General features: G+C 40.4%; 1 protein-coding gene across 2 annotated transcripts in view; it reads right to left on the bottom strand.

Moving 5' to 3' along the window:
• FAM214A (family with sequence similarity 214 member A) overlaps positions 1–14,998 on the bottom strand; it is a 46,655-nt gene that overhangs the window by 23,072 nt on the left and 8,585 nt on the right. Inside the window, exon 1 of one of the 2 annotated variants that reach the window (XM_030456728.1) lies at positions 11,648–11,743. The exons of the other annotated variant lie outside the window; for it this stretch is intronic. Coding sequence (XP_030312588.1) covers positions 11,648–11,714 — 67 coding nt within the window. The 5' untranslated portion in view covers positions 11,715–11,743. Of the gene's footprint in view, positions 1–11,647; positions 11,744–14,998 lie in introns of those variants that run through there. 2 annotated transcript variants of the gene reach the window in all.

Genomic DNA, 14,998 nt, shown 5'->3' with positions numbered 1-14,998 from the left:
TACACTTACTAGTCTATATAACAAGGTACAAAAGATGTCACTTGTACCAACATGCTATACAGGACAGGTCCTGAAAGCCACGAGGAGTTGTCTCAGCTAATGCCCTTACTAAGCTCATAGCAGTTTGTGGTTTTCTCTACATTAGTTTCCTAGATTATGATTTTGTTATGTGTGACTACACAACTACAAAAAAAACCCCAAACTCTTCAGTTATATTCTAATGAAACAAATATGCCTATCAGGAACAGTAATTTCCAAGGTTTCCATTAATTCTTCCCCAGCTTTTTACATTATTCCCCGAGCTGGTTCTCTGACTAAATTACATTATATTAGGACATGTTGTGGAAGGAAAAAAACACCTGAAGTTAAAAAAAAAAACACCAAACAGAACAAACTTTAAAAACCTGACAATGCAATGGGATTTCTAATTCTGTAAAACTATTCTGTAAAATACTTCTGTAAAACTATTTTTTCAGTTATTTCTGTTAGTTCATAAAAGAAAACAATTAGGAGAAAACATTTTTTACCATAAGTAGATAGCATGAAGTACAGAACAGACATTGAGCTTAAGTGGAATTAATAAAAGGGTTTATATCTAACATCACTCTCACCATCAATAGTGTGATTTACCAGCCTTGTAAATACACTGATGTAAATTTTGCAGAATTATACTGAAAAAAATATTGCAATACTCCTGTTTTAAATTCCATCCTATTTCACAGGAGGAAGCAAGGGCAATGTGGATATCAGACCTCTTCACACTCACTGCCACCATCACGTGAAACTGCATCAAACACGCTCGGTTTGGGAACCTGAAGGAGCTGTAGGTCAACCCTGAACAGAAAACAAAGTGTACTTAAGCTTACAGAATACACAAAAATTTATTTTTAAGGTGTTTTCTGGAAAAACGATTAAACACTTTTATATTAAAATACAGATTTTCCTGTATGAGATTTCTACACATACATTCAATCTTTTTATCACAGTCCCCTCCTGATGTTGGTAACTCTTTCATCTTTCATCAAGGCTTCCTCAGCCAAGGGGAAGCCTTGTTTTGGATATGAGGATGATGATGGTTGATGACCATCTTCACTATATTGTTGGTCCCTAGTTCAGGATCCAGCTTAGCAGCAACTGCATGGCTAAAGACAAAGCCTGAAGGTTTTCATCGACTTGCTCAGCTTCATATTAGCTGTAAATACCATACTGCTCCATAGTTGTTGCTTTCTTTCCAAAGGAAACCCAACCTGAATTATCACAATGAAAAAGCACATGAATTTGGATAAGTCTCATCTCTTTCTGAAGGCACATCATCCATACAACAGCTGCAGCAGCTGAGTACTGGAAGGTCTAGCTCCATTTGGAAGCCAAGATGTCCCTTCCATGAAACAGGTTAATGGCAGCTCTGTATTAAATTCCAGCTGTGACAGCGTTTTTGTAATACATAAATAAAAATGTATGCCAGCAGTTTTATTTGAAGCCTTAAACACAATACAATTGAGTACGACAGACATAAGTTTCCTCTTTAATTTGTTTAACAATCCATCTTGAAAATGATTCAACTATTTGCAGATTTCTGCATTATTTTATAGAGACATTGGTTTAAAGATGGAAAAAAGTAATTTGTGATAATAAATCACTCTCAGAAAACAACATGGGACTGTTTAAAAATCCTTCAATAGGTATTTCAATGCTTATGAAAGCTGCCAGAGAAAGCAGCCCTCTGCTCAAAACAGGACATGCCTGCATCTTGCACTCACCAGATTTTTTTGCTCAGGTGTTGCTCAGTTCTTCTGTAAATTATCATCTCCACAATATGCACAAGTATCTTTGGGAACAGCATTCATAGTGATGCAGAATTATATTTACCAAAAAAGGTTGGTTTTTAAATATTCCCCACCAATACTAATAATTAACCCATCTGGAGTATTTCATGCTTTATCTCATCATCTGAAATACTTATTAGGCTTAGAAACTTTGGCATTATACCTTTGAGTGTTCTTGTGCTTATTTTCCTGTTAATACTGATAAAATAACAATTTACGGGAAGATGTAAAGTCATCTTCAGCTCTCAAAGACTGAGTTAATGATTTGGAAGAGTCACTGAGGGCCTGAACAAAACTGTAATTAATGGGAGCACACAAAACTCCTGCTGGGGAAGGGCTGGTATGCCCTGTGTGAGCACAGGTTCCACTTTGGTTTACAATCACCAGCCACAAGCTGGGATTCTTCTCCAAGATCACTGAAAGAGACAGAATGGTTACATCATATGCCATTTGCTTCAGATTATATTCAGACCTCTTGAAAGTAAACCAGAGTGAATTTAAATAGTGCAACGTGAAAGCACTGACTCATTTTTGGGTGGAATCAGCAAGGTTGCCACAGCCACTGTAGCCAGGGAAACCCCTGGAAAAAAGTACTATGTTGACTTACAGGATGGCACATTATGGAAACCCTTCACCAAGCACTCAGACTTCAATTCAACATTGTTGTCAAAGCACGTGATGTTTTGTTAAGTATTAAAGCTCTCAGCTTTCCACAGTCTGAAAACTTATCCGAGACAAAAGCCAAACTCAGGTGCCTACAAGCCCAAGCAATGGGGATCTTCAGACTTTGGAGTCAGGAACTACTTATTTATTAAGCTGACTTAAACTAGCACAGGATAGATACCCCTGGAAATTCCTCCCTGCTTTTAACCTCTTGAAAAGTATTTTTTCAATGTACAGAAAGATATAAGGTGACTGTTTGCAAAGGCTACTGAGGAAACTTGTACTTTTAAAACCTCCTCATAGCTCGCTATCAGTATTTTTAATAGATGCTCCAATTTCTCTGTTTTACTGTGGTAATAAAAAGTCTCAAAATGACAGTAAGCCAGAAAAGGCTGTGGGACAAAAAACAACAACAAAACTACAACAAAAAAACCACCAAACATCTATGACCTAGTCCACTTTTTGGTAAAAGTAATCTGGTCTATTAAAAGATTATTAAAAAAACCTGTGGCCTCCCATGTGCATGACTAGTATGTCATTTCTTCAGGGACAAGATCATCATCTAGATGTGTCACATCTTCAAAAGGTTTTGGTTTTGTTACTAGCATAACAAGTTTGGTAGGCATGCAAAAGAGGAGCTATCAGCAACCTTCCAGCACAGTGATAAGCCCTGCACCCACCCAAAAAGCAACCCTTCTCCTTCAAGGGCACACAACATAATTCAAATACTCTGTTGTTGCAGTAGAACCAATAAAAACTATAATGTTATTAAAAGAAATGCCTCAGAATGCCAGCACTGTTACTCAGGTCAGCTGACACCCCTGTTTCAGTTAACAAGAGATCCAGCTTTAATTTTAAATTCTAGAGGGGATGGAAGTCTGTGCCATTTTCCATGAGGCTTAATAAACTTCATGGGTCAGGAATTAAAAATCTGCAACTGCCTGGGCCATAATGAACTTTTAGTTCAGCACAAACCATCAGAATAGTCATTTTACATGTCTAGACCTATTTCATCTGTGCAAGTACTGAATAGCTTGATGGATGCAGGTTTTGTTCCTCTTTGTTTCCATGCAACTTGAAGAATTGCCAGGATCTAGCTGAGTGTCATTTATCTTGTAAGAGTTCAGATTTGCTTTAAGATTTTAATAAACAATCAGACTAATGAAACTCTGGAGCATTCAGACTTTGTTAGGTTTTTTCCTCCACATACACAAATCTTGGAAAGTACCTCTTTAAAACCCTGGTCTGCTTGAACAGTGAAATTTCAAATAACTTGTTTGCTTAAAAAAATTTAAGTGTCTGCTTTCCCTCTCCCCTTCATCCAACCATGCTGCCAGGCTCGAACTGTGGCTTTGAAGTCTTCCAGAAACATCCAGCCACTGGGCATCTCATGGAACAAAACAAGTTTATAACAATGCTAGATGCAAGCCACTTGTCTGAAGTGCCAAAATTAACACTACTAGAGCAAGAATAATAGTGGTGTGTTCATAGCATATCTGTTCAAAAAAACAATTCTCCCTTCTCAAGGGAAAAAGTGAGTTCAGGGATGACTGTGCTGTTGCTGGCAGGAGTGCAGACAGGCAGGGGGAAGGCCAGCAGGCAAAAGTCTCCCTGCACAGCACTGACCTCGAGTCACCCACTCTCCCTGGCCTCCACTCCAAGTTTATTGGTTGCACGTGTGTTTTGTAACACCCTGTACCGGGTATTCTTAGAACATACTTTCCAGAGAACCGAAGGGACAGGGCTCACCCCTCCACGACCACTTCCAACCCAATCTCACCAGCAGCAGTACCCTGCTCCTCAAGATAAACCAGCAGCTTACAAGAAGAGTAAAGGATCCGACTTCTACATTTGCATACTCTAAAATCAGGTGACCTGTGAGTCAATTGACTGAGCAAAAAAATTATTAGGAAAAACAAAACACTACACTAAAAATAGCATGCACAACAACAGCTTTTATCCAGCCAAAGCTCAAGGCCCTTCACAGCCCCCGTTGTATTCTACACAAAAACAACCGACATAAGCAAACACAGATAAACAAACAAACAAAAAAAGCAACCCAAGTTCCTCTTTGATAACTTGCAAATATATATTTAATCAGAAGTTCACAGCAGGGGAAAAGATGTTGAATTTGGGACCAACAGAAAAGGTATTAATAGCCAAAGTAAATAATAAATGAAACTTAAATCAGATGATGTCAAAAATAGTTTCTTTTAGGGAAAAACACTCCAAGCTGCTTTCAGCTCAGAAATGCCAAAAAGTCACTATCTGCTTCACATTAGCTACTAGCATAGCACAGGCAACATCAAGAATTCACTCATGTTAGGTTTAATAGATTATTAATAAATTGTGAATGCTCAAGTTGAGCATCAGAGTACGAAAAGCCCCCCAAAAAATTACAGAATCCAAGTGTCTGAAAGCTGTACCTTTTGTCAACCCTTTCAGTTACCAAAAAGATTATACAGAGATTTTATTAGAAATCAATAAAGAAAACACTTCTCATTACTATCAAGTGACAGCATAATTTTGTTGGAGGAAAAGCATCTTTTTTTTTTTTAAGAGATAATGAAGAAGTAAGTGTAGAATAGCCAAAAATTTTAAGTTTACATATGACTACATTGGCTATTACTGTAAACAGCTGGTTTTTGCAATCACTTATCTCCAAGAACGAGCAAAAACATATCTCAGAGATTTTTAGCACAGAACATTTTATTCTTACCATCTGAATTAGTAACTGATCTTGAAGAGACCAGAATCTGGCACGGGAACGCAGACAACAAGAAACCTGCCCTCTTTATCCCTAGAAGAAATGTACAATTTGGTGTACTCCACCCTCAGTGCTCTCTTGGATTCCTAGGAAATAACATTTAGAGAATTGCTTTCAGTGTGAGTTGGGTTTACTCCTGACAACTGTGGAAAAACATGGTCTGAAATACTAAGATTTTCCTCAGAGATAAGTTTTTCACATTCCAAGCCCTGAGGAAGGTGGAAACATGCCCTGCCAGTGGGGACCTCTGGATGGCCTGCAAGGATGGCACCCAGCCTTGGGCTAGCAGATGGCAGTGCCTTACCTACCTGCCTGCCTGGGGAGGTGCCAGCAGTGCCTGCAGCATTTCTCATGGAATTCATCACCAAAAATGTGTGAAACACACAGAAAGGATTATGCCTCACCAGCACCCAGCCAGGAAGGAGGTACATCTGGTTGGTGCCTACTAGGAAAACAAATTTTCCTGTTATCTTTTTTGCTTCTCAAAACATCATCTTTCACAAGAATGCAATTTTTAAACTGCCAGTATTTTACATGCCTTACCACCATTCCTGTTGTCTCCCCCTCACTATTGCAGAAACTTCCAATTAGCCTCTGATTAATCACTTGTACACCCCCCCCCCCATGTTGTCCTGTAGTCTGGAAGAACAGGCTTGATGCAACACCACTCTGCTTTCAGCTTCTCTGTTACAGTGATAAAGGCTTGTTAGCCTGTAGCTGGGTGCATAAGTTTATCTGTCTCATCAGTATTATCCCTTTGTTTCTTTACAGCCCTCTGTTGGAAACCATCGATTTCATGTTTGATACTTGCATAAGGTCTGAGGTGAGGATGGTCTTCTGTTCCATGCTTGCATAATACTCAGTAAATGTGATACATGAATGTGCCTCTTAATTTATACCACAGATAACAATAATCTTCAAGTAAGAACTCCAGGAATTTGCTTTTCTGCTCTTTAAATGCAATATTATCCCTGAGTTTTACACCTAGAGCCTGAAGAATTCCTTGATCCATCTAGACAAAGCAATATGACAATTTTGGATCTACAGTTTGATAATAGAGTAATTTGGTATATATCTACACAAAGGAATTTATGCTGTAAAGCAGCCCCTGTCATACTGTAAGACCAACAGGCACAGATGAACCTCACAAAAGACCAGCAAGAAAGAGCATGTTCTTCAAAGAATTTATAAAACAGACTTTCAACAAGTTATTTGTGCTTTATGGGAAGGGACCCAGGCTCAGTAATCTGCATGGGTCTTGTTCACAGCTTTCCTAGGTGACCAGATCAAAACCTGCCTCAGAAACACTTCTCTCATAGCAGAGGAGTTCCAGTGCCATAAAATGTAGTCTTTATCAACGTTCCTTCAGGTGTCCTACCCTAAAAAGATATACTGAACTTCTATTTTGAGCTTAATTTTAGTAGGTACTGGAACTGTAGAGTAACTTCTCTCTAGCAGGTAAGATAGCACTCGGGGTCCTTCCAGCATCCTGATCACAGCAGCTGACAGCAAGCACCTCAGCAAAAAGAGCACAGATGAAGTGAGGCTGCAGATATTACTCCAGAAGGCTCACGTGTTTAACAACTGAACAAAAGGGGCAGAGAAGGTCCTACACTGTCCAGCATCAAAATCTCCAGATCCCTCTGTGATCCCCACCATCTTACAGCAACATTAGTCCCACCAAGATGGACAAACATCCAGCTGCAAGTACAAGTCAGATGAAAGATCACATCCACCCCACAAACTATGGGTTCTCCCTTGCTCCTCTGCACAATGTCCAGGTCAAACACAGAGAGCATCCTACCTCCTTTACCCTTTACCTCTTGCAGTGTTATTCTGGCTGCAGTAGGCAACCTTCATTGTTAAGCTAGGCAAATAGGAGTCAGAGAGAGCTGCTCAGATTATAAACTTTTGTTATTTATACTAATGCTTTAGCTGCCAGGCAATTTAAAATATACAGTCCTTCAGACACCATTTAGAAAGATCTCCCCCTCCACCTGGTCTGCTTTGCAGTTTAAAATTTATTTTAAAGTTGTAAAACCAACAAGTCATCTTCAGTTCCATAAACTTCAGTAAAACTGAAGAGGAAAAAGTGCTAGTTGCCATGGCAGCAGTGAGGAGTCTCTGGGTCAGGATGCAGAGAACTTCTCTTGTTCTATCTGATAATTTGCATCAGAAGTTCAGCCATCTGTTATTAACTATTTAACAACAGTCTTGCTTGTTAGTGCTGGTGCCTGCCATTTAAAATTGCAGAATCTAACTCCCCACCTTCATCCCTTTTGTAAAGCTCCTAATTAATGTGAAAATTCATCTAAGGGCTCAGTTATCTTTCAGGTAGGATGACCACCATTTCCTAAACTTAGTCAATATTCCCCTTTCTCACCAAGTAGAAGCTATACACTTATGCAGACACCATCTGGAAGCAGCAACTTTATTGTTAGACATCAATTAAAAAAGAATTTCATCAGACAGTAGAGGATGTGGCTAAACTGCAAGAGGCCATTTCTTTAAGCATACTGCACTATATGTTATACTCCCAAGTTCCACAGCATCCCTCAATCTTTTATATCCCATCTTCTCAATAATGCAGAAGAAAGCAGTTTTCAGAGTGTGAACAGCATAGACTCAACTACATGTTACTAGCAAGGAAACACTACCTTTTATCTTTCAACAAGAATCAGAAATTTGACTACTATATATATATATATATATGTGAAGAAAACAAGCCTAGTTTTCATATTCCCAAGCTTAGAATTTTGGAGTTAAAAACCTTTTCCCTTATTTTGACTTCATTATCTTAATTCAAATCTCCATGACCTGAAGGAGAATACTGACTCTTTCTGAATCTAGTCCTAGGAGAACAGGCCACTCTTGTTTCTCCTCACTCCCCATGTTCTCCAAAGAAAGTGGGAGGCTATACAATGACAAAAAGGGAACAACACAACTGTTTCTTTTACTCTTCCTAAAACTACTTCACACACAAAAGAAATAAAAAATCAATACTACTAGGTGCAAATAAGAGGCCTTCAGCAGGAAGTCCTTTTTTCACTTTTTTTTCAAGGAAATGCTACATCATGTATGCTCAAAGCATTCTGTTCATGGGCACAGCCAGCAAAGCTCAGATCCCACAGGTAGAAGAAAAATCTGAAAAGTATGCATGGGGGAATATGGAAAGAGAGTTACAGAGCATCAGAACACTTATTTACACAACCAAATAACAAAATAGTACTTTAGAGGCTAGACTTTCATTCAGATGACAATCAGCCTGTTGTAAACACCAGCAGCCTCAGCGTGGCAAGACCTGGTGCAGAGACAGCACTAGCCAAGATGTCTTCTCAGATTCTACAAAGATGAGAGATCTGGTAGATAAAACCACATGCACACAGGACAGATTTGATAAAATGCAATGGTTTAGAGACCCATGTGATGCTGTATCAAATCAAAAGCCAGACAGTTTCAATACTTCTTGTTCCAATGAGAATAATGCAACTAAACAGTCTAGAAGTGTCTGAAAGAGGTAGTGTTTTGGGGTTTTTTTTTCCCCATATGTTCAGGAAAAGTCTCCTTTGCATTCTCAAATGCAAAGGTTTGGTAAATTACATCCAGGGCAGCTTTCTGAGTATCAGACCATGCCAAATCCAGAGCCTTGGTTCAACTCCAAGAAGCTATGGGAACACTGATGGCATACCTAAGCCCAAGATAAACAGAGTCACACTGGTGAAGAACTGTTAAGCACATTTTCTGCCTACGTGTGAGGTACCAACTAATGCCACTGAGCTGCTTTTTTATTATTTCCCCAGAATGACTGAAAAACAAGAAAATGAGAAACAAACCAAACGGTGCAAATGCACAGTTAATATAAAGCTTTTAAAGAATATTCACAAGGAGAAGAGATAGAAACACTCAAGAATTCAAGAATTTTATTTTTATCGAGAACACATTAAACATTAGATATATAGTTTGCAGGTTAAGTAGGAGCTGATAATTCTTATAACTTTATTACAACAAAATGCCAGTTAGAAACCACACCTACAAGATGGAAACTTCTGCAGTACTCCTGCTAGAACAGAACTAGCTGTAAGGATACTTTAAAAAAGCACACGGGAAAAAAAGTGTAGGACTTGTTAGGAAGTATGCTCAGGTGAGGAATGTAGATTAAGAATCCCATTATTTTAATTGAAATTTAAAAAAAGACAAAACAAAAAGCCCAGAGCAAACTATTTTTATGGAGTCTGACCCCTTCTAATGCAGTTTCTTTCTGTATTCATCTTCTCTTAGTGCTTCCCTACTTCATGTCTTAAAACTTTGATGTTACAACCTGTTCATTGTTATCTAAGAGGTGGGTAATTTATCTTGTGGAACTTTGTCAGAACATGTTTGACCACCCAAAATCCTCCTCCTAGCTAGTGAGGCTAACTCCAGCTTCAGAAGGTTTGTTTCAGTAATTGCAGTCCGGATTACTTAGAGGGTGGGGTGGAGGGGAAGGAATAAGGCTAGCAGACCAAAGGCAGAGAATGTACTTCTTCATCAGAAATGCAAGGAGCTCTGAAAGAACAGATGAAATTGATGATGGTGGAAGCTCCTCGGGTAATTTTTCCAATGCTATTAACCTTCACCTACAAGGCCTGCCCTTAAGCAGTTAAACAGTAACCTGCAAAAGTAAAAGAGTTACAAAAGAGACAATATATGCTTCTCATTGAAAAATTCTGGGAGAATGGCCAGGACCATAAAATTGTTTTTAAACTTTATTTGGGAGGCTAAATGAGGGCATTACAACTCTCAAGCTGTGTAAAAGACTGCTCATTTTAAAATGGACACCAGAGCCTACTACAGAATTTAGAACACATAGAACAAAAGAACATTTTTTTATAGTTTTAGAATTGAACTGTGTCACACAGCATAATTCAGCTATTTACAAGTTTCCACACTGTAAGTCATGCTATTAAGCTTTAATAGACTTGTGGTACTCAGAAGAATAAAATGTTACATAGGGTCAAAATTTAAAGGCTTAACAGAATTTCAGCCAAGGACCTAGTTTGCTTCCCTCTCTCCTAATCTATGGCATTTTTCTACATAGCAAACTGACATTAACACATTAAAAATTTAATATATGCAACTATGAAATGTCACTTTGTCCTCTCACAATTTCCTTACTACTTGATACAAGGAAATGCTTCAGTGATTCAAACCCAATATTCCCAATACACAGCACATTAGTAAAACTGTTCCTCCTCCTGTATCAGGAGGTGAACATCAGATGTCAGAAAGCTCACCTGAGCCAGAGCTCAGGTACTTTTTAGACCAATGTCAACAAGCTCGAGACCTAGGATGAAAATATACACAAGTACCTGGTCAGAACAACAACTGCATTTTTAGAAAACAGGCTTGCATAAAAAGGAACAGATAATCCTCATTTCATCATTAAACACAGCATATAGTTGAGCAATCAGTAAGCTAAGTAAAAATGTATTTTTAGTTGCCCCCAAAGCTGACATATTTGCATCAGCTTCATTTGCCCCAAGATAAACAAGTAGTGGCAAAGGGCTGATAATGCTTTCATGCATTGTTTCTTGCAGAAATCAAAATACTGTAATAGTTTCCTCCTGCTGGTGAGGGAAAAAAAAAAAAAAAAAAAAAAAAAAAAAAAAAAAAAAAAAAAGAAACTTGACCTACATAACAAGGCACAGAAGAAGCTCAGTCAGGCTTCGGGGTGCTTTTTGGGAGGGGAGGAGAGCTTTTTTTCCTCCATAACAATGTAACTCCAGCAGTTACATATGGCTACGTAAGCATAACTGTTGGCAGCTTTGCCATTCAACTACATGTCCCACTTCTTAAGGCTTAAAAATATGCCCTCCCTGTTCCAGGCTATTTAATACTCTTGCCCTAACAATGTAATGAATTAAGAGTTAACTTTTAGGCTCTCCACTGCTTGCTTTTAAAGGAAGGGCGAAAAGAAAAGACCGCAGACACCCAACCTTTCATAGCCTCATTACACGGAACGAAAGCAAGAACATATGGTGAAACTGCTGGGTTTTTCTACAGGCACTATTTACAGACTAAGGAGAGCAGACTGCTGCTCCACCTCAACCGGACCGGCAAACTTTCCTATCGACGGATTTTAGACCACTTCTCATAGGAAAACTCCCAACAAAACCTCCAGATTACTCTCACACCTCCACATCCTGAACTTGTTCCACGCCCGGACAGCCGGTCCGGTCCGGCACTACCGAGCCTGCCAGCCTTCCCCCCCACCCCCCTCACCGCCACCCTTCCCCTCGCCCTCCCCCGGGGGTGACCTTCGGCCCCCGCTGTCCGCACATCCTCAGCCACATCCTGCAGGGACACCCCGGGGCTGGGGCCCCGCACCGGCCCTCTCCCTGCCGGTACACACCTTCTCCGCGCCGCCCGGCGCTCCGCAGCGAGCCCCTCTCCCACAAAGAGGCAGAGTAGGGCCGCATAGCAACAGGCCCGGGCGCCCATTGGTCCCGCCGGGAGAGCGCCGGCCTCCGCCGCACGGCACGGCCCGCCCCGGCCCGGCCTCCCCGGGCAGCCCCGCCCGGGCCCGGCAGGTGACCGGCACCGGGGGAGGGGAGAGGAGGGGGACACCCGCAGCGCTGAGAGTGGGAGCGAAAAGGAACCCGAGGAGCCGACACGCGTGGGAGGGCCCTGGCACCTTTCGCTGCTCCTCCAAGGGGACGGAACCCGCTGAGAGCCCACACGGGCTCAGGTCCCGCTCGGACGGAGAGACCCGGCTGTCCCCAGCCGCCGCCCGCGGGAGGCAGAGCCAGGAGCAGACACGGCTGCCCGGGGCCGGGGAGGGGGAGGAGGATGCACCGGCGCTGGGCTCCGAGTTCGGGGACACGTTCCCCAAACCCGTGCAGTGTTCACACACAGCACCGACTCCCAAGGAGCGGCCTCGGAGCGGCAGCGCACGCCAGGTGACACCTGGAGTGGAAAAAGACAACTGCCCGGCCACCCCCCCGCCAGCACCAGCTCACTGCCCGCACCACTTTTTCCACTGCTCCCGAATCCCTCTAACCTTGAGGCGTACACAGCCAGGAGGAAAAACCTTGTCTATCTCTCCTTGCATTACTATAGCTTTTAAAGCTGCCTGATGCACCCACTACTTGAGTATTCTGTCGACCCCCTCCTCAATTTGGGGACTAATTTATGAAGTCCTTTCAACAGAGCCGTCTCAAGACTGCTCATTTTATTCTAGGTGCAGCCTAAACAACATGCTGTCTGCGTTAAACAATTTCATCCAGTTCTCACCTGTTCACAAGAACTAAAGTCAGGTAACATCCAACACATTAACATAATCAGCATCAAAAAATTATCACTTTCAACCAAAGCACATTACAAAAAAGGAATAAAGCTCTGATTCTGTAATTAGATGCCATGAAAGTACTGGAAGTGCAACACAAACCAGACTTAACAACCACATCCAAAATGCAGTAGCCCTCACTAACCCATTCAAGAGTACTGAAATATGCTACTTATTTTACAGAACAATGACTTTTCCCCGCTCTGTGTACACAGCAATATCATTTAGCTGTGGCTGTGAGAAAACATGGGCTGCACCGGATTTTTAAGTAGCCATTTTATCCGAGGAAGGCTGGATAACTTTTAGTACCATTTAAAGACTGTAGATACAGATAGTGCCTTACAGAAAGTTATACACAAAACATACCATTTTATTAGTCACTGACATTCAAGCTTCCTGTATATTTTATCTCAGTTTGCTTTCCAAGTATTTCCAAGTATTTTTCTTTCATGGAACATTTACTGCTACAAAAACACCATCGTTTACACAGTTGTCTGAAAAAGCAGTTTCAAGTTTTCTTAATCAAGCAGCCTCTCAGCCTTTGAAAAAAGCTCTCAGATGATTTTCTATGAAACAATTATTCAGTATCTATGGGAGGAATGGGAGGGGTAACAGCAGTATTTATCACTCTGGTAAACACAGTATGTTTAAAAATTTTTCTAACAAGAGGCTCAAGCAGCAACCCAAGTCAATTTGCTGTCAATTTCAATGAGAGCTGGGAAAAAAAAGCCACCAGTTGCCTTTACACACCAACTAATAGTGTGTCAGTGCAGAGCAGCTGCCCCTAGATGACAGACATACCTACTCACCAGAATGCTCCTGAATAGTGTCCCCACATTGGGCTACTGGAGTGCAACTACAAAGATCCTTTTCACACCTGATATTTTTCAAATACAGTAAAAGTAGGACAGCATGTTGACACCCCAGCTTTTAAGCTTACTGTGCTAAGCCAGCTGTAGATACAGCTGAGTTCTGTGCATATTTGTGAAAGAACATCCCAGAAATTGGTGCATCTGGCTTAATAAAATGCTAAATTTAGAAACTACAATATTAGAAATTCCAAACAAACCCCACCTTGAAGCATGCTACTAATTAATGTTTGATCTTGTATTGCAAGTTCCAGTAGAGTCACAAAATACATATAACAGCAAGACATTGCTAGTGTGAGTGAACAGAAGAGGAGCACATAGACATATCTGTAGGACTTTATCCTAAGCTGCATATTCCATCATAAACAGCTGCAGTTAAAACACTACTAAAACACTTGCAGTTTTAATAGTGTTCAAAATTACTGATAATAAGATAGACTATATTTTAACCCACCTTCTGCCACAAACAGGATAACAAAACAAAACAAAACAAAAAAACCAATGAGGTATTAATAAGAATGGATTTTATCCAACATGAACTTTAGGAATAAGCAGTCCTACACATTTCATAAAGCAGGAAAACACAGCCAAGTGTAGCTCATCTATCAGTTCAACTACTCATCATTTCATCAGCATTTGCCAGCAGAAATAATTGGCATCATCCGTGTGTTACAAAACCTTTAGCCTTTGGAGGGCCATGCCAATGTACTGGATGTCTAGTAATGAACTGGTTCAGAAAAACACCCAGATTCCAGTGTTCAGATTCTAGCCCTGCTCTGTGCAGAAAAAGCAAGGTGTGTACATGACCCCTAAAGGGCAAAGCTTAAGTGGCACCTTCTGTTTGAACAGCCTAGTTGTAAGGACAAGGTAAAAACAAAAGCACATTTCTACCAATGCATTTCTTGCTTGAAACAATCATTCTGGATTGGGTCATTAATTTGCAGAATATTAAAACACTAAGAACTCATGCAGACAACAATATTCCTATTCTTCTCCCTCAGAGGCTCAAGTCCTCAGAACAAAGCTGACATCAACTCTTGATGCTCACAATGCATTTTAAAGAGCTGATAAGACATACCATCCACAGTCTTGGTGATTTATGCATAGCTTTTTTATTTTTAAAGTAAAAATTCACAAGTGAGAAAGACCAGTCTATAGCACACCCAGAAAACTTGAAAGCATCAGATGCTAACAGTTCCATTATGATTTTAAAACAAAAATCAATTATCATAAAGCTGCTTAACATTTCATACGAGAAGTTTAACTGAGAATTAATACAATCAGCTTATAAAAAGTGTCCTAAAACATTTATGAACCTGAAGGCCATTAAATCTGCTCAAAATGAGGATGGGATGAATGAACGTACAATGCAAATCAAGCAGCATTGATTAACTTTTTCTCCTCCAACAGATCCACAATACTTTCTCACAGAGACTCATTAAATCAGTGAGACTATCAGTAGGAAATATCCAGACACTACACTGATAGCCAATTATGCCAATTTTAGTAAAATTAATCATTCAGTGTAAGATAAAGCAAATGTGTATTC

Source organism: Calypte anna, chromosome 10 (genome assembly GCF_003957555.1).
Source record: "Calypte anna isolate BGI_N300 chromosome 10, bCalAnn1_v1.p, whole genome shotgun sequence".
Classification (NCBI taxonomy): Eukaryota; Metazoa; Chordata; class Aves; order Apodiformes; family Trochilidae; genus Calypte; species Calypte anna.
Note: the sequence above shows the minus strand (reverse complement) of the source record. Positions and strands in the feature narration are given on the sequence as shown.